The sequence below is a fragment of the Cyprinus carpio genome, chromosome A3, assembly GCF_018340385.1.
Source record: "Cyprinus carpio isolate SPL01 chromosome A3, ASM1834038v1, whole genome shotgun sequence".
Taxonomy (NCBI): domain Eukaryota; kingdom Metazoa; phylum Chordata; class Actinopteri; order Cypriniformes; family Cyprinidae; genus Cyprinus; species Cyprinus carpio.
Genome location: NC_056574.1, coordinates 19,681,019 through 19,700,450, shown reverse-complemented (window position 1 = coordinate 19,700,450; position 19,432 = coordinate 19,681,019). Strand labels below are relative to the sequence as shown.

Sequence of the window (19,432 nt, the reverse complement as noted above, 5' to 3'; positions counted from 1 at the left end):
TCATACTTCAGCTCTGCTCATACTAAGTCACACTTAGTCATGATAAGAACATGATATGAATCTGAGAGATTATGTTAATTATACACCACTGACTAATGACAAGGGGCATCGTTCACTTTTTTTTTTTTTTTGCACCAGGCAGGACACATGACCAAAGGAAAAATAGTAATAACATTAGAGAATACAGAAGCCTACTTGTCAAAAGTTTGGAAGCATTATGATTTTTATATGTTTTTAATGACATTTCTTATGCTCACCAAGGCTGCACTTATTTGATCAAAAATATAGTAAAAACAATAATATTGTGAAATGTTATTTTAATTTGAAAAAAAAATATTTTCTATTTGAAAACATATTTTTTTCCTGTGATGCAAAACTGCATTTTCAGCATCATTACTTCAGTGTCACATGATCCTTAAGAAACTATTTTAATATGCTGATTTGCTGCTCAATTATTTTGTTGGTGCTTGTTATTAATAATGTTTTTTATTATTATCAATGTTAAAAATTTTAATATTTTGTGAAAGCATTTTTTCAGGATTCTTTGATGAACAGAACGTTCAAAGGAACAGCATTTATTTGGATTAGAAATCTTGTGTAACATTATAAATAAACACCCACACACATGCCCAAGCATTTGAATGGCAGTATGCCATGGTTTCTGCATAAATATTAAGCAGCACAACTGATTTCAACATTAAAAAGAAGAAATGTTTCTTGAGCAGCAAATTAGTTTATTAGAATAATGTCTGAAGGACCATGTGACACTAAAGACTGAAGTAATGATGCTAAAAATTCATCTTTGCCATCAGATATATATATTACTATAGAAAAGTTTTAAATTGTAATACTTGTTTAAGCACATAAATGCAACCTCGGTAAACATTAGAAACTTCATTAAAAACTATTCAAAATTTAATTGAAGGAGTTCTCTGTGTGTGTGTGTGTGTGTGTGTGTGTGTGCCTACTTAACCATATTTTGGGTACAAATTTGTACCCAAAAGTGATCAAAACCTGACAAACTTGCCAAAAAAAAACTCCCTTTGGGGATGTCCTCGTTTGTAAAACTGGTACAAAAATAAAATAAAGTTTTTTTGAAATTGTAAAAATGCAGAAGGTTTTCTGTGAGGGGTAGGTTAAGGGGTGGGTTTAGGTTAAAAAGTGTATAACTATCTGTATATAAAAACATAATTCAGTCAGCTACAGAAAGTGTTATGAATCCATGTGAGCACATTAATGATACATCAATGACTCATGAGTTAAAAATCCCTTTGATAATAACTAAGGCAGAAGAAGAATATACAACATGTATGTGTAGGTGAGTTGTGCATGAGGGTTTTGTGCATGTGTTTTTATGGATGCTTCAAAGAAAGAATTCCTAAGATTGACAGATAAAGGAATGGCAAGGGAGAGAGAGAGTTCTTAATGATTTGTATCATTAATAATGTATGGCCAGGCAAGCTCTTGCTCGGGGAACACGACTGCCTGCCTGCAGTCCATCTGGTAAATGACAGAAAAAAAAGAAAGGAGGACAGGATCCAAACTGCTGCTATACCTCTATTAAAAAGAGGGAGATCACAGGAGATTTCAGTCATTGTGCCAGAGAGATATCCATAGCTCAATCTATCACTTGCATGGTCCAAGATCAGTTTAGCCAATAAACTCGTCGTCGTGTTATAATGAGATGGGTCAGATCTGATTGCAAATCAACCTCAGTGCGGTTTCTGTTAGTGGTTATTACTGAGCAAAAGGACGGATGAGTCAGATGAAAAACGCACACATTTGCACACTCATTAATATGCAGTACTGCATGTGATACAGTTGGACCACAGGGGTCTATCATACTCAAACACAAGTGCATGATTAAACACACTCAAACACACACCCTCAATCACACTCATCTTTCACTGTCACTGTAATCTAGAGCATACGCGCCATGACGATGATGATGGGAATGATTTTAATACCCAAGTATTTCTCAAGGTCATTATTATCATGAAGGAGAAAAGTGAGGGAGGAGAAACAGGAACCAGACTGGGAAAAAGGGAACAATGAGTGTGAGAAAGGCAGAAAACAATATGGATTTATTGGAAACAGCAAGAGAGAAAACTGTGAAAGGGTCAGTTTAGTCCTTGAACCCCTACCAAGACTGGACTCTACAACAAACTGGCAAAACCAGCAGAGAACCATGCAAAACAACTGAGATATTGATGGAGTGTAAACAGCGCTCTGCTCATCTAATTTGATATATTTGGAGAAAGCATCAGACTCAGCAAAAACACAGCAACTTTTTCAGGGTGTTTGTAACTGCTTGTACTAGTGTTTTTTACTTTGCATTTCAATTTTTGAATTTGAATAAAGGTAGCAAACATTATGTATAATAATAATACTATTACTACAATTACTACTACTACTACTACTACTACTGATATAATTATAATAATTATTATTATTATTTTTGTGTGAGGGGCTAAGCCAATTGGCATAATATTTTAAAACATTTTCAATGACAAATTATCATTTATAATCATTAAATGAAAATCTGACATATTTTGGGAAGCAACACTCATCTAATTTGATATAGGACTTTTTCAGGGGGGTTATAACCACTTGTACTTTACTTGTGTTTTTTTTTTGTGGTTTTTTTTGTGTTTTTTTTTTTTTTTTTTTTTTTTTTTTTTTTTTTACAAACTGAGTATTTGAAGTGTGAAATAGGAATCATCTTGCCAGCATATGAAAAACCTACAATGCCCTTTTCAAAATGTATAAATTATCAATGACTCAAAAACAATATAAGGCTCCATTAAAAATGTCAAATGGAATGTCAGGCTGAGCTGCTTTTCCCTTTGAAAGCAACCAAATTATCACAAAGCAAATTTTACAGTGACTTTTGACATGACGCTAAAGGCATTCATCTATAAAGAGATGTTTAAAGGCCTTTTCTTTGTTGCTCATTCAATCAATGTCATCTGAAGAATACCGTTTCCTAAAGGCAGCTTTGATGACATTATGAGAAAACTTCCTCTCTCTCTAATTCTTTGTAAGATTTTTGCATGAAAAACCCTGTAATTGCCAGGAAAGTAGTGTTCAGTTTGAGACTACTAAATAATTTAAGGCATTTTTATCAAAATAAAGAATGTGGTTTAGCATCACTAGTGATATAAATTTGCCAAATGTAACCTTTCATTATCAGAAATTTAAGTTTTGTTTGATTTTGTTCTCCAACAGTCATTCCACAATTTAATTAGTTATGTGAATTAAATTAGTTATGCGGTTTAAAGTATCAGTATGAGACCTGTGACTATCACAAAGTCTTAATATTAAAGTAACTTATATGAGAAAACTGAACTAAACGAATACAGTTGTCCAAATTTCATGAGATATTTTCTGATTTATTCCAGGAAAACATATTACCATGCAAAAACTCTGCATATTTCAGCCTATTTAATTTTGGACAGTAATTTGTACCCTTAAAAAGCATCTGTGAGCGGTAATCAGTGGAGGCATGCTGAGACCAACTGAGGGATTTGATTACTGCAATTTAAATATCGCCAGGGCTTTTGAGCTCTACCAGCAAGCACTGAAATTATTTTCTCTGAGAATTTTAGCTCAGAAGACTGAGTGGATATGATATTCTTTTTTTTTCTTTTTTTTTTTGAGGCAGAATGTGGAGTTTGAGAGTTTTTAATCCCTTCCTTATAGAGCAGCATAAATTATATTGATGTGCAAAGCTGACAGCGCCTGGCTGGTAGAGACTGACCACCGCTGACCATGTTTATTTCCTATGCTGCTCTTTAACTAATCTAGTATTCTCAGTGCATGTGATTTTCTGGACTGTTTTAATCTAATACAAATACCTTTGGTACATTGTTTTCCAAATGATAGGAAAATATATTAGATTTTTTTTAAATAATGTACTGTGTGTGTATATATATATATATATATATATATATATATATATACACACATACTTATCCAGTGGCGTTCCTCTGTTTATTCTTTAATAAACAGAAGGTTTTATTTGAAATAATTAACTCTTTTTTTTTTTCTTTTTTTTTTTACACATACGAGGAATTTGTTTTCGTGACAGAAGCTTCCACAGTGGAACAGAATGACAGTGACAGGACAAAAACACAGATAATAAAAGAATAAAAATAGAACAAGTAAATAGGGAATAACTATGTACAGATTGACAGTTGTATGTACAGGTATATTACAATAGACAGTTTTGTATGTACAGGTATATTATGTGCAAATTCGAAATGTAAACTAAGTATGTGTGTTAGATAAGTATATAAGTGTTCCACAATTATTGTCAAGTGTTCATAAGATGAATTGTCTGAGGAAAGAAACTGTTCCTGTGTCTGGCCGTTCTGATGCGCAGCGCGCTGTAGCGCCGACCAGACGGCAACAGTTCAAAGAGGAAGTGTGCTGGATGTGAGGGGTCCAGAGTGATTTTGCCAGCCCTTTTGCTCACTCTGGATAAGTACAGTTCTTGAACAGAAGGGAGGGTTGTACCAATGATTTGCTCAGCAGTCCGGACTACCCTCTGTAGTGTTCTGAGGTCAGATTTGGTAGCTGAGCTGAACCAGACAGTTATAGAAGTGCAGAGGACAGATTCAGTGATGGCGGAGTAGAACTGTTTCAGCAGCTGTGGGGGCAGCTGTGGCCTAATGGTTAGAGATTTGGACTTGTAACCCGAAGGTCGCAGGTTTGAGTCTCGGTGCTGGCAGGAGTTGTAGGTGGGAGGGAAAGAATAAACAGCACTCTCTTCCATCTTCAAAACCCATGGCTGAAGTGCCCTTGAGCAAGGCACTGAACCCCCAGTTGCTCCCCGGGCGCTGGATATAGCTGCCCACTGCGCCGGGTGTGTGTGCACTTGGATGGATTAAATGCAGAGCACCAATTCCGAATATGGGTTACCATACTTGGCAAATGTCATGACTTTCACTTTTAGCTCCTGTGGCAGGTTGAACTTCCTCAGCTACCAAAGGAAGTACAACCTCTGATGGGCCTTTTTCACAATGTGATTGTCTCACTTCAGATCCTGAGAGATAGTGGTGCCCAGGAACCTAAATGACTCCACTGCAGCCACAGTGCTGTTGATGATGGTGAGTGGGGGGAGTGCAGGGGGTTTCTTCTGAAGTCCACGATCATCTCCACAGTTTTGAGCATGTTCAGCTCCAGGTTGTTAAGACTGCACCAGACAGGCAGCTCTTTAACCTCCTGTCTGTAAGCAGACTCATCACCATCCTGAATGAGACCGATAAGTATGGTGTCATCTGCAAACTTCAGGAACTTGACAGAGGGATCCTTCGAAGTGCAGTTGTTCGTGTAGAGCGAGAAGAGCAGTGGGGAGAGAACGGTCACCGTGATTTTTCCAAGTAAGACATGTTCCTGGATCAACATCTTTTGTTGATCCTGGATCAACATTACTGTCCAAAAATATAGACTTAGCCCAATACCTACCCCTAAACCTAACCCTACCCATAATTTATTCCTAAAATCAGTGTGAAATGATAGCTGATTAACAAGGGTGTAGAAGCACCTAACCCCAATCTTAAGCCTAAAACAGATATTTCCTGAAAAGTTAACCCTCAATTCTGATTGGTTGATTGGAATGTTGTTCCAGGATCAACAAGGATGTTTATCCAGGAACATGTTGTACTTGGTGAAATCACGCTCACCGGGAGAGAACACATCCCTGGGGGGTGCCAGTGCTGATGGTGCAGGTGCTGGATGAGAATTTCGCAGCTTTACTAGCTGCTGTCTGTCTGTCAGGAAGCTGGTGATCCACTGACAGACGGAGTTGGGCACGGAGAGTTGATTTGGGCAAGAGGAGGTTTGAGATGATAGTGTAAAAGGCCGAGCTGATGTCCTCACATAAGTACCTGGTGTGTCTAGATGCAGTTGCAGAACATAATGCAGTCCCATGTTGACTGCATTGTCCACAGACCTGTTTGCTCTGTAGGCAAATTGAAGAGGATCCAGCAAGGGTCCATCAGCATAAATCCCCTAATGTGTTAATGTGGTCTAATGTTTAACATCAATCAAAAATAAAAAAGAGCAATTGAGGTGCATCATTACATGATTTCTCTCGTTTCTATCTCAAACCTCCATCCCTCCTTTGCCTTTCACTCCTATACATGTTTCCCTGACCCATATGCATATGTATGTGCATGTCTCATTAGTGAGGTGGTTGTGGTTGTGTTCAATAAAGCACAGAGCGGGTTCCTCCGATGTGCTCTCCTCTCTCTCTTCCCTCAGGCACTATGCTGCAATCTCTCTTTCCCTCCTGCCTTCTAATAACATGTCATGCTCTGACAGCACAGTGAAGCTGATGAGGACAGATTCAAGTGCCTGTGTTTCTTTAACCTTCTTCATCTCTGCTCTCCTCTCCTGTTCTCCACCTGCCATTTCCCTCAGAAAGGTGAGGAGCAGCTCAACTCGGTTGCTCTCTGTGCACATGTATGTGTGAGCAACTGCTTTCTACTAGACCTTTGTTTCCAGCACTGCCCCTCTGAAGAGCGCTGCGCACTAAACCTTTGCAGCAGACAGCAGATCAACTAAAAGAATTTCTCCTTCGCTCCAGTGACAGCATTGCTATATGGCAATCGTTAGCCCTCTGGAGGTGGAGATGCTGATGTGATATGCTGGGCTTGTGACTTGAGAAGACTGGATCAGACAGGGCAGTTGAGTGGGACAGTAATCACACAAACGCACACTTCTCAAGCTATGCATAACACAAATCATGACAATACAAACGGCCAATTTTTTTTTATTTCCAAGTACTATCAGTGTCAGTATCACTAATACTGATACTAATGCTAATGCCTCTAATAAACAGAAAGTTATTTTGATTGCTTTCTGATAAAATTGGTTATAACCTTTTAACATTTAAAAGCCATTATTAACATGAATTATGCAAATAACCTTTTGTGTTTCCCATCATCAACAACAAAAAAAAATCAACATACACTTTAAAGGACAAATATTGCTTACCCTACCCAACTATTTTTCTGTTTTGCTAACAAAACAGAAAAAGTTATTTTAGTATCATTGATGTATTATAGTATGTTAATATTTTTAATTCAATTTTATTTTTATATTTTGTTTTTATCTTTAAATATTTACTTTAAAATATTTTGTAATTTTGTTGTTTTTGTTACTTTTATTATTATTATTATTTTTTTTTTAAACAATGTCAAGTTTTTATTATATTTTAGTTTTCGGTTTCAGTTTTTTTTTAGATTCAGTTTATTCAACAAACTAAACAAAAATGAGAAATAATGCTTTGGCAACTAGCTGAAATAAAGTTTTTATATTTTATTTTATTTTTATTTTATTTAATGTTTATTTTATTTCAAGTAATGAAATTTATTTTGTTTAAAGTTAACAATAATAACAATAATAACCCTGTTACAAAGTTCAAATTTTCAACCATAATAGAGCCAACTAGGGCCATAAAAGATTCTTAACATTTTTCTGATTAAAAATTTTGACCTTCTGATATTAAGAATATTTTCTAAATGCTTAAGGTTGCATTTTTTTGAATATTTAGACTCCAGATTCATGAAATACATATTAAATAGTGTGTATGTTTATGTGGAATTATGTAGATTATTAAATGCATGAACATTCATTTTAAATTTTAAATATGCTTGTCTAGACAATCTAGAGCATGAAATCATGTTCACTTTGAAGCTTGCAAAACGTTCGATTTTACTGTATTTAGACAAATGAACAAAAACTGTTACACTGCAAATTAGTGGCTTCATGTATTTAATCATAATAACATTCCCTACAGACATGGCAAAGTTATTTAAAACAGATTACTGCCATTACAAAATGAATACATTTTTGTGCTAAATAAACAAAATCATTAGTATTAAAAATGCACACACATAAGATATGTTATCTGTATAACAGTATACCATTAGTATCAAAAGATTTGATACATCAAGTTCAATTCACCAATTCCTAATGTTTGAGGAAAAAACAAATATCGTTATAGAATATTGTGCATTCAATGACAGCTCTCTATTTCAGTGGAGGAATACACTCATGTATCTACATTTTATACTTCATTCAGAGGTTTACACAAACAAGTGTACATCTCCAGTTTGACCTTAACATTTTTGCTTATACTATTAAAGCAAAATTACTGTTTATTATGTGTCATGGTACAGCGATGAAGAGCCAGGTCGATGGATAACTGTAGAAAAGCACAGTGAGGCACAGAGGATTCAATATCCTCAATTCTTCATCACACACTGACATCCCATCTTCTCACCATCTGGATTTTCACTGAAATCAGCTTCTCCTTTACCAATAATACTACTTAAATTACCGTTTTAAATGCCTCTGCCCATATTTATCTGCCTTTGCTTGATAAAACCTGTTTTTTACCTTCTTAAAAATCAGTATTAAGGAATCTTCTTTTTTTGTGTGTGTCTGTCTTTCCTTGTGGACCAATAAAGCACATTATGATCATTATGATGGGCATATTATATGCCATTAGTCTCAGGTCCTCTCTCGATAATAATTATCTACCCATCTCTGTTCGAGCCTAATTCATATGCAGTCCCTTCACATTATTGCATTACAATTGTTACCTTTGAAAACGTAAAATAGTTTAATCTCTGCAGATTCTGTGGAACGACCATTCTGACATATAAAGAGTGAATTTTCCCTCAAATCATAACCCTAAAGCACAGCACACATCATCACACACCAACCCAGACCTTTGGGTTTCCATGGCGACCATGATGATGGTGGAGGGGTGCTTTATTTTGACATTGTTACGTGAGATGAGGAAAGTAAAGAAATTGTGGGGAGCTGTGTTTACAAGGCACTGATCAGATCTGAATGTGACAGGCCATTACAGCATCTGTTGCACAGCAAGTTTTAGGAGGGCACAGAAAAAAAGGATTAGAATTACAGACACTAAATTTAATTTACTGTACACCTTCATGTATGTGAAACGTGCACGTTTGTGCACAAAAATCACTATTCATCAAAACATTGCCTTTAGAAACATGGAATGTTTTGAGTCGAAATTTACATTTTCTCTACTTTGACATTTAGAATAAGTCTTTAAATACACAAATAAATTATACTAATAATTAAACGTTGTAATACTGTGTTTTAGACAGCATTTATTCTATTATTCTACTATTCTAGTCTAGTATTCTCTTATTCTAGTTTTAATTTGAAATATACACATTCGCATTGAACACAGTTTACAAAGAGTGACTAGTCTGTCCACGTTTCTCGGTTGATTTGACACAGAATGACCCTATAGCTTGTGTGTCAGTGATTGCGTGTGAAGCTGGATGTGTGCTGTCAATTTGATGCAAAGGAAAATGTGATCTGACACCCTAAAGAAGGTCAGATAACCAATGAAATGTTCAGAGATGTGCAAACACTCAAACTGAGCAAAGAGCAAAACCATGTTCCCCCCTATATATATATATATATATATATATATATATATATATATATATATAAACACAAAATGCATCAAACATGCATACAGGTGAAATCACACATGCACATTTACACCTGCATACACACAATGAATAAATAAAGGGGCACTCAAGATAAAACAGACATTTACAATAGCCTTTCTCAACTCTTAGAAATTACTGAACTTATTCATAATTATTTAACAAAAAAAATAAATAAATAAAATAAAAATAAACTGACTGCCTACTATAGGGAAAAAAACTCAATTTGAATTGTAGAGCAACATTTTGTTGCGATTGATGGATATGCATCTAAAAACAATTCTCATAAAAGTAGAATTTACTATTTGAACATGAATTAAATAAACATTTTTAAATATTCATTTTAGATTTTATTTTGGACATTTTAATAAATAAATAATACTTTAGAATTTTATTTTATATAAATATCTAATAATTTTTTTTCTATTTATTTATTTTTCTGTTTTTATGTTTGAATTCCTAAATGAATAACAGATTCCTTCATTTTATTTTCATGTGTCACTTCTAGTCCTTCATAAAAAGAAGGCATGGAATTATGAATTGATGAGGTGACATAGACATGACCTTTAACATACTTCGATCAGCTATAACTAAACACTAACTTTGCAAAGAAATATGAAGAAAAATGCCTTCACAATTACACTTTGTTTCTTTATAGCAGTGTGGGGAATAAAGGAGAAATAAACTCTCATCCATCCATCTTTCCTCCACGATGGCCTTCAAACAGTCCTTTGGGATTTAAAGGGCTCTGTGTGGTGGAGTTGTCAAGCTTGTCAAATGAATAACTGCCCTCAAATTTTAAAGGGCCCATAGGTTCAGCGATCAATGCGATTAATGCCGGGGGAGTGCATGTGTGCATGCATGTGTGATGCATGCGCCTGTTTTCTCTCCTGGGAGAGACTGGGTGGGGTTACTATGGCACTGAACTAGAGGTGTGTGATGCTGAATTCGATATGAATATTTAAGAGACGTGCCTCACCAAACAAACAGCCCCCAGATGTTGAGGAGAGAGAAAGACAGGAGGTTTCTTTTTCTTATCTGTTCCTGCTCTTTTTCTCTCTCCTCTCAGACTCTATAAATAAATAAGGTTCTGTTTCCAAGGTAACAAGTCCCCTGAGATTCGGTCCCTTGTACTATTAGGGGGGAAAAGGTGCGAGAGGAACCAAAACACAACAGGTCTCACAGTACTTGCAACACATGTTATCTATACACAAATGTTTACAATCAAACATAAGCTGGAGTCATAAATCTATCTATATGCCTTGTGTTTCCCATCATTCCCTCCTGCCGTGTTTGTGTTGCCATCAATGCATCGTTTCCCATCCGCAGTCCACAGTCCCCTTTAAATCACAGCATATGGGGACAGCTTTGTGCTGAGATGCATGAATAAGTGCTCATAAACTGGTGGAAAATTTACAGGTACACTGCTACAGCATCAGTAACAATGAGAACAGATGCCAAGCCATAGATATTTGAATGCTGCTTCTGCAATTAACTCTTTATTGCAGTTCATATCTGACTTCGGACTTCTGAAACCAAAGAAGCTTAATATAATTTAAGCATTAACAGGTACATCGTAGTTGTATTTAACGAGTGTTGGATGAAAAACAAGGCCTCTCACCTGCAGTTATTGTGAACAGCTCCCTCTTGTGGTAGTTTTGGTGTTTGAAAGCCGAGCAGTGGCCTGGAACAATGTCCTTTGAAGACCGAATCCGGACCAATCGATTCGGCTGCATGGTCGATTTAACCAAGCCATTTTCACTTGGCTGTGGACCAGTAAAACACTAGTGTACTTGAGTCAAATTCGCTCACAAGTGTTTATTTGACGAGAGATATTATAATAAATAGCGGCCGGAGAAAACCAGCTGTGCCGCTTGTGTGCCACGTTATCTGTTGATTGTTTTGAATCAGAACTACCGATTCACAAACGAGTCACTCGTTTGATTCACTTCAAGCTTAGGACAAAACGTTTGAAAAACGGTCTGAATCGATTCGCGATTCAGTCTGAATTGTTCGGACAGCTCTGTCACGTGCCGAAAAACTTTTATGACACAGACACCAAAAATAGCTGGATGAATTAAATGTTTAACTTTAATCAATTAAACCCAAACCTACAAAATCATTTTATAGTTTTTCAGTCTTGAAGACGTTTTATTAAGTTTAATACCCAACCTTTGAATGACTCAATATCTGGTCAAAACAGTTCACGAATATAACTTACATGTTGTAGCTAATAGCATTATACAAGGATATTAATCACTAAGTACCGTAGGCTATTACATAATTTTACCATAATCATCTTAACATTTTTTAAAAGTAATTTTGAGAGCTAGTGCTCTGCCATATAAATCTTTTGTAGACGCTTAGCCCAGAAACATAAATTTATAACCTAACATGTATATTTATGGTTATATATTTTTCTAAATCGATGAACTGAGGCCTAGTTGTAAATGTAAATTTAGTTTATCTTGAACAGTGTGATTAGAGAGATATATGATTGCTGTCAAATTGTATAAATTTTATTTTATATGAACTGTTAAGTAGATTTCTGCCTTTCCCTCTTTAGGTGAATGTGTTCTTCTGGTAATGAAGTAGGCCTACTGACTTCGCCTGAACTCAGTAAGCTTCTTGAAGCTAAAGACTTGCCAGCACTGTTGATTAATATATGCTCCATGCAGTCAAAGAGTCTATGTTAAGGTGTTAATGGAGCACACTAGGGATTATGAGAATACAGTATTAACTTTCTGATTACACACACCAAATCTAGTGGGAAGAGTATCTAGCGTAAAATCCCTCCTTGTCTTTCCTCTTTTCGATGAGGCTAATTAACATCTTTAAGCTAAGCAGATCCCAGGAAACATCAAAGCATACGGTTAAATTATCACAATTAGTCCACTGGAAGTCATTATCCAGTCATGGGGATTGGGGAATGCAGGGGAAAGAGATGAGTGGAGTACTGTGAGGGTGTAGTAGAAACAATGTAGTAGGAACCAAAAAATAGGGATAGAGACAAAAGGGAAAACTGGATGCTCATAATCTGATATTAAACAAAACCTCATTTGCTAATGTGTGATGATGGTTCTTCACCTCTGCTAATGTGTGAGGGACATGGGGAAGCTTGTACAAGAATGAAGCATTTACACCAGATCTCTCCGGAGCAACACACACCCTTCAGTGTGAGTAATGAGATGAATCCATACCGACAGCGGCTTTTCTCACCCTGGTCCCTAGTACTATTAAATGACTAAGTTTGCTCTTTTGGCCAAAATATGTCTCTTTTTTTCAGGTAGATGAATCTGTTTCCTCTATGGGATCACAATCCTGGGCTGAGTTTCCCATGCCCTCTAGTAAGCATGAAGTGGTGTTTTTTTTTTCTATTTGGCAACACATAAGTGAGTTGTTCTTCATATTAAACTGCTAAAATGAAAATAATATCACTGTGTCTTTTCATTTTTGTAACAGGTGCGGTTTCAATGGGAGATGGAGACTAGCTTATTTTTTCTTGAGCATTGAATAATACAATGACTGAACAACTGGGTTTATGTCACCAAGAAACACAGCAAAATAATGAGCAGACTAATGGATGGAGGCAGATCTGAACGTGAGATGAGGTTGATTGTAAAAAAGGGGCAGGGTTTAAGCAGACTAAACTGACCTATTTGCACTCGGCCACATCATGATATATTGATCATGTAGCTATCCGATTGTGAAAAATAACCAGATGTAAATGCCCTCTGAAACACATTCAAGATGGATTGCAGTCTTCAGGAAGAGCATCTGGTTGTTTAAATCATATATGCAAATGTTACATATTTTTTAAGTGTAAATGGAACAGTTTTTACAAATGAGATAACAAAGCTGATCTGAGAAAATGCATTAAGCGACAAGTGTAAACAGGCCCAGTGATTGGTGAAGGCCAGCATACTTCACACCAAACAAGATGCTTTAAAAAATAGAAATGGTGAGTTTTACATTTAATGACAACTTTAAAATTAATATCTGAAATTAATTTTAATTTCAAGCCCTTATGTTTGACAGTATGAACTGGATGAAGTGATTAATCATGAGCAATCGTGCTAATTACCTGTACGGGGTACAACCTAATGTTCATTTGAGTCCACCTGTGTTCAGTTGCTAGATGGCATCATTAATTCCAGTTTGAGAGTTTTGCTCAGTTGAGTTTTCATAACTGAAATAGAAGCACACATTAATCCTGCTGTCTGTGGGGTTGTAACGAGTGGAAATAAGTGTGGCCCCTTTAAGAGCTGCGCGCTCCCTGTAAAACGGTATGCACTCTGTATGATAATGTTACAACTGCGACTCGAATCCCCCATCATTTCTGTTTGGAAATCAATTTGTTTTAATCTTGTTTGTTTTTGTTTTGGTAACGCTGTGGACGGTGGAACATGGGACGGACAATTGCCCGAGTTCGATTGGAGAAATAAAACGCGAGTCGTTGTTAAATGTCAATCGCCTCCATGAGTCTGTCTGGCCTAATAACTTTGTGAGCTATCCATATTTTTTTTCCCTCCTGACACAACGCGTTACAAGTGGCGCCCGAACATTTTATCTCTGGCCTTGGATCTAAAGCGAGGTTTTACACGGATGCTGGGGCGGTTTGTGAAGGACGACGCCGAAATTTTTTGATCCTCCAGGTGGACATGTGGGAGTTTACACGAGGCTAGTTTCACTGCGTATAGAGTGAACGGCCCGAGTCGCCTGACGACGCTATCGCGGACATTTTTGTGTTGCTGACGCAGAGGATATTTGTTCACATTCAGATGGATTTAGGTCGTCATGGATGCAATCTTCGTGAATCTGATGTGTGCACGTAGGATTGTGGTTCGTTGAGGTAATCGGAAATTCAACTGTTAGTGAACTTTGACTGTTTCAGGGATTCAGGCCTGATTGCTACGTTCATTTGTGTTCATTTGCTTGAACTGAATGTTGAACTGGTTGAATTGAACTTGAGGAAATTTTTTTTTTGCACTGGATTTTTCCTGAACTTCTACTAGGCTATATTTTGATTTGTCGTTGGGTAATAACTACTCGACGCTCGCACTGTGTTGCCACAAAAAAAAAAAAAAAAAAAACAACGATATAAGAAAACAATTAATGGACTCTGTGTGTGGTTTGGTGATATTGAACTTGTCACTGGTATTGTAAAAAAAAAAAAAATTGTAAAAAAAAAAAAAGAAAAAAAAAACTTATTGTACTGCCGAATTTATTGTTATATGGTTAACTTTTTTTTTTCTTTTCAAAGATTATCCAATTGTTTATTCCATTTGTTTTGCTTGATTATACAGTAAATTAGTGCAAGTGGAATTGTTTGTTAAATGATATTGTGCCAATTCATTGTTTTGAATTTCATATTGACAAACTGATTTTGATACAATGGCCAGACTTGTTGATGACGAGACTGATTTATTTGACCAATCTGCATACTTTGAGTGTCCTCCCAGATGGGCGAGCGCCTGGAGATACAGGTTGAGTCGTTGAAAGAGAAAGTTGAAATGCTGCGGAGGTGCCTGAGAGAGTCTCTTGATCTACAAAGAGGTATTATTGACCGTTGCACAGAAAAACTTTCAAGTACCTGCTTCATGCCAGTTGCCTTCTCAGGTCAGGCCTGTTGCTTCGTCCACTCCACATGCTCAAGCACCAACTGATCGAATAAAGGGGGCTCGGTCTTTTGGAGTGGAAATGAATGCCAGAACCGAAAGTGCGCTTGGACTGGCTCAAAGTTCACTTGATTTGAATAATGCAACCAGAACTTTGGCCTCCGTCTTGCATCAATCGAGACTGGAACCCCCAGTGTTTGGAAATGATGGAAAAAATTCAACCTGATGACTGGCTTATTCTTGTGGATGCCTATAGAACTTCTTTGGGTGTCAGCGATGCTCAGATTTTGCTTGAATTACCACGTTTCTTAGCTAAAGAGCCCAGGAAGTGGTTTACGGTACTGAGTTCACATGTCACATCCTGGAAACAGTTCTGCACCCTGTTCAAGACTGTGTTTCTTCCAGCGGATAACCAAGAGCGTGTCTGGAGAGGTATTCTTGACCGTGTACAAGCTCAAGGAGAACCATTTCCAACGTTTGTTGCACACTTGTTATCTGAATTCAAGAAACTAAAGTCTCCACCACCAGAACAAGAGCAGATTGATCTTATCTGCAAGCATGCGCTTGAGCGCTACAGAGTTGCGTTGTATGGCGCACGAATTACTTCAGTCATCGACCTCTTGATGTGTGCCCACGAGCTGCACTCCGCTCTCGGTCCTGACAGACGTGATGAACCAGTATTGCAGAAAAGCAAACCCAGAAGAGAGACTTATTGTTTCAAATGTTCTGCGCCTGGTTTTACCTCGAGAAACTGTCCGAACTGTAACTTTGCCCAACAGACTGTGCCTTTTCCAGCCGCTGACAAACAGACAAGTCCAGTTTCGAATGAGCCACGGGACCCTGAGGAGGATACTAAAGCCATGCCATACGAAGACAGGGAGGAGCAAAAGCACAATTCTGTTCGGCAGAAGGTAAACTTCAGAGGGGGGAGGACGTTTCACCGAGGCAATCCTCCCTCCAGAAGATAAATGCGCCTCACCCTAGTCTTAAGTCCTCGCCTGAGCCGCTTGTCCTTGGACATGTGGAGGACCATGCTTCTCCTTCATTTTGGAATACACCATTTATTGTTAAGGTCAATTTCTGTCATAAGGCCATCGACGCAGCGCTGGACACCGGTGCCTCACTTTCAGCAGTGTTCGTACAAATATGATTTCGGATGTCTTGCGACATTCTCAGAAGGTTCAACCTTGGATTTTTCCCCCAATTCAGCTTGCCAACAGTGCTGCTTGCACTCCAACTGGTGTTGTCTGGTTAAACATTGGCCCTCCAGGAAAAAAAAATTTCTACCATCGATTTGTCATTATCCCTGATCTTTCCTCTCCGCTCATCTTAGGGATGGATTTTATGCTGCGAGCGTCAGTCAGCATTCACATCCCATCAAGGACGGTGACCCTGGGTGAATCTACACCCCAGGAGGTTTTGAGTGAGTGGTTGGAGGCACCCGAGCTTGGAAGCTTAATGTTTTTAAATGTCTGCCAGTCTGCCTTGGATGAGAAAGTTGAGAGAGCTTGTCTGAAAAGGGAAGAAAAAGGGAAATTGTTGGACCTTCTAAAATACTTTTGGAGCCTGTTTGATGGACACCTGGGGCACACTTCATTGGGGGAGCACATAGTCAACACTGGTGAAGCAAAACCAGTTCACCTTCCGCCATACCGGAGCTCACCAGCCAAGAAAAAAATAATTGAAGATCAGATTCAGATGATGCTGGAAGAAGACATCATCGAACCATCTTCCAGTCCATGGGCTGCACCCGTGGTAATTGTCAAGAAGCCAATGTGGAGACCACAGGTTTTGTGTTGACTACAGAGGCCTTAATCACCTGACACTTAAGGATTCGTACCCACTTCCCAGAGTTGACGAATCATTGGATTTCCTGGCTTGTGGAAAATTTCTTACTACTTTGGATTTGGCTCGGGGGTACTGGCAGGTGTCTGTAGAGGAAAAGTCAAGGCCAAAGACAGCATTCGCATCACACTGTGGCCTTTTCCAATTCAAAGTCCTTCCTTTTGGGCTTAGTAACGCTCCGGCCACGTTTCAGAGAGTAATGAACAATGTCCTTGCTGGATTGGTTTACAAGTGCTGTGCAGTGTACTTGGATGATATTGTCGTTGTATCCCCAACCTTTGAACAACACTTGAAAGACCTCCGGGAAGTCCTTTCTAGGCTTGAATCAGCTGGTCTTACTCTCAAGCTAGATAAGTGTCAGTTCTGCTTGAGTGAACTCATCTTCCTAGGATACAGGGTCACGCCGGATGGTATTTCTCCTGATCCGAGAAAGGTGGAAGCGGTCACAGAGTTCAGGACACCGGCGGATGTGAAACAAGTGAGAGGATTTCTCGGCCTCACAAGCTACTACAGGCGATTCATTCCGAGTTATGCACAAAAAGCTGAGTCGCTTTTTAAACTCACCAGAAAGGAAACTCCGTTCAACTGGGACGACGGTTGTCAGGCTTCGATGGATTACTTGAAAAACTGCCTTACGTCTGAACCCATTCTGTGCCTCCCGGATTTTTCACGTCCATTCTTCATCCACACTGACGCTTGTGACTTGGGCCTTGGTGCGGCCTTGATGCAGAAGGATGACATGGGGCGAGATGTGGTGGTAGCTTTCGCGAGCAGGACGTTGCACAAAGCGGAAAGACCGTACTCAACACCTGAGAAAGAGTGCTTGGGAGTGATTTGGGCTCTGGAACACTTCAGACCTTACATCGAGGGCCTTCATGTAACCATTTATACTGATCACAACAGCCTGAGGTGGCTGATGAACCGACCCAACCCCTCTGGACGACTGGCAAGATGGTCCTTGCGCCTACAGGATTTTGATTTTAACATCGTCCACAGGCCGGGGGTTCAGAATAAAGTTCCAGACGCTCTATCACGCAACCCACTACCTCATTGTGAGGGGCCTATTGACATTCTTCCTCCACATGCGGTCATAGCTGGGATGGATCTGCGCAGTCTCTCCTCAGTCCTGATAACTGACAGAGCGCAGTTGACACAGTTACAAAGGGGTGACCCAGTGGTTGGCGGTCTTCTTCGAAACCTTGAAGATGGCGGTACAGACGAAGAACATGTCATTCATGATGGTCTGCTTTATTTCAAGGACCCTAAGATAACATGCAGTCTCCATCCAATGAAACAGCTTAAGTTATATGTCCCAACAGTAATTCGACCAACTGTACTCCAATATTATCACGACCATCCTACAGCTGGCCACCTGGGTGTGACAAAAACCTTGGCCAGGCTGAAACAGAGGTTCTTTTGGCCCAAGATGGTGACAGATGTGAAAAGATACGTTATATCGTGTCCCGTGTGCCAGCTGATAAAGCCGAGCCAAAGAAAACAAGCAGGGCTGATGGTTCCGATTAAACCTATGAGACCCTGGGAATACACAGGAGTGGATTTTGTGGGTCCTCTTCCTCGTACTCAGAGTGGAAAAAAAAACATCTAATCGTCTTCATTGACTACTTTTCAAAATGGGTGGAAGTGAGTGCAGTGCGGTCAGCGACAGCTCAAGTGGCAGCGAGTAAGTTTCTGAGTGAGATATTTGCTCGGCATGGTGCGCCAACCTACCTCATATCAGATCGTGGGACCCCCGTTTGTGAGCAATCTTTTTGAGCATGTGGTTGCTGCCCTTGGCACTGAACACCGGCTGACAACGGCATACCACCCGCAAACGAACGCCACTGAGAGGGTAAACCGCACACTTTAAAACTGCCATACGTGCATACATGGAGGACAAGCACACTTCGTGGGATAAATATCTTCCACAAATCTGTTTTGCTCTTCGAACTGCTTGCCATGAGAGCACAGGTCAATCCCCAGCAATGTTGTTATATGGCCGTGAGTTGGACACACCGCTTGATTTGATAACACAACCAAATTCTGCGGGAGTAGATGAGCCTGAGGTACCTTATCATGAGAATTTGAGAGCTTCCCTGAAGGATGCTCACGATCATGCCAGAGCTGCTCTAAGTGCAAGCCATACAAAAAAAAAGTGTTACTATGACAAGAAGCGACGTACAATTTCCTATGCTGTGGATGACTTGGTCAGAGTTAAGACACACCCCAAATCTGATGCTGGTGCAAACTTTACAGCCAAGTTGGCCCCAGTTTATGACGGACCATTTCGTGTCTCTAAGAAACTGTCAAGTGTCAATTACAGACTTTCAAATGTGGACACTGGGGAAGATGCTGGCGTGTTTCATGTAGTGAATCTACTGCCTTTTCATTCAAGGGAAACGGCCATGCCCAAAATCAGTTCCTATGGTGATGTTGAGATGTCACTACCTTTGGATGAGGACT

General features: G+C 38.8%; 1 protein-coding gene and 1 long non-coding RNA gene across 2 annotated transcripts in view; one reads left to right on the top strand and one right to left on the bottom strand.

The window, feature by feature from the left end:
- The window catches only part of LOC109062925 (SRC kinase signaling inhibitor 1-like), a 125,288-nt gene extending 113,936 nt beyond the window's left edge, over window positions 1-11,352 (bottom strand). The window contains exon 1 of the mRNA XM_042721991.1: window positions 11,131-11,352. Within this exon, the coding sequence (XP_042577925.1) occupies window positions 11,131-11,245 (115 nt within the window). The 5' untranslated portion in view covers window positions 11,246-11,352. The remainder of the gene's footprint in view (window positions 1-11,130) is intronic.
- Window positions 11,353-12,010: 658 nt separating this feature from the next.
- LOC122135446 lies at window positions 12,011-13,736 on the top strand. Its single transcript, XR_006153528.1, has 3 exons — window positions 12,011-12,685; window positions 12,796-12,856; window positions 12,972-13,736. It is a non-coding gene; the product is annotated as an uncharacterized LOC122135446 (long non-coding RNA).
- Window positions 13,737-19,432: the final 5,696 nt, after the last annotated feature.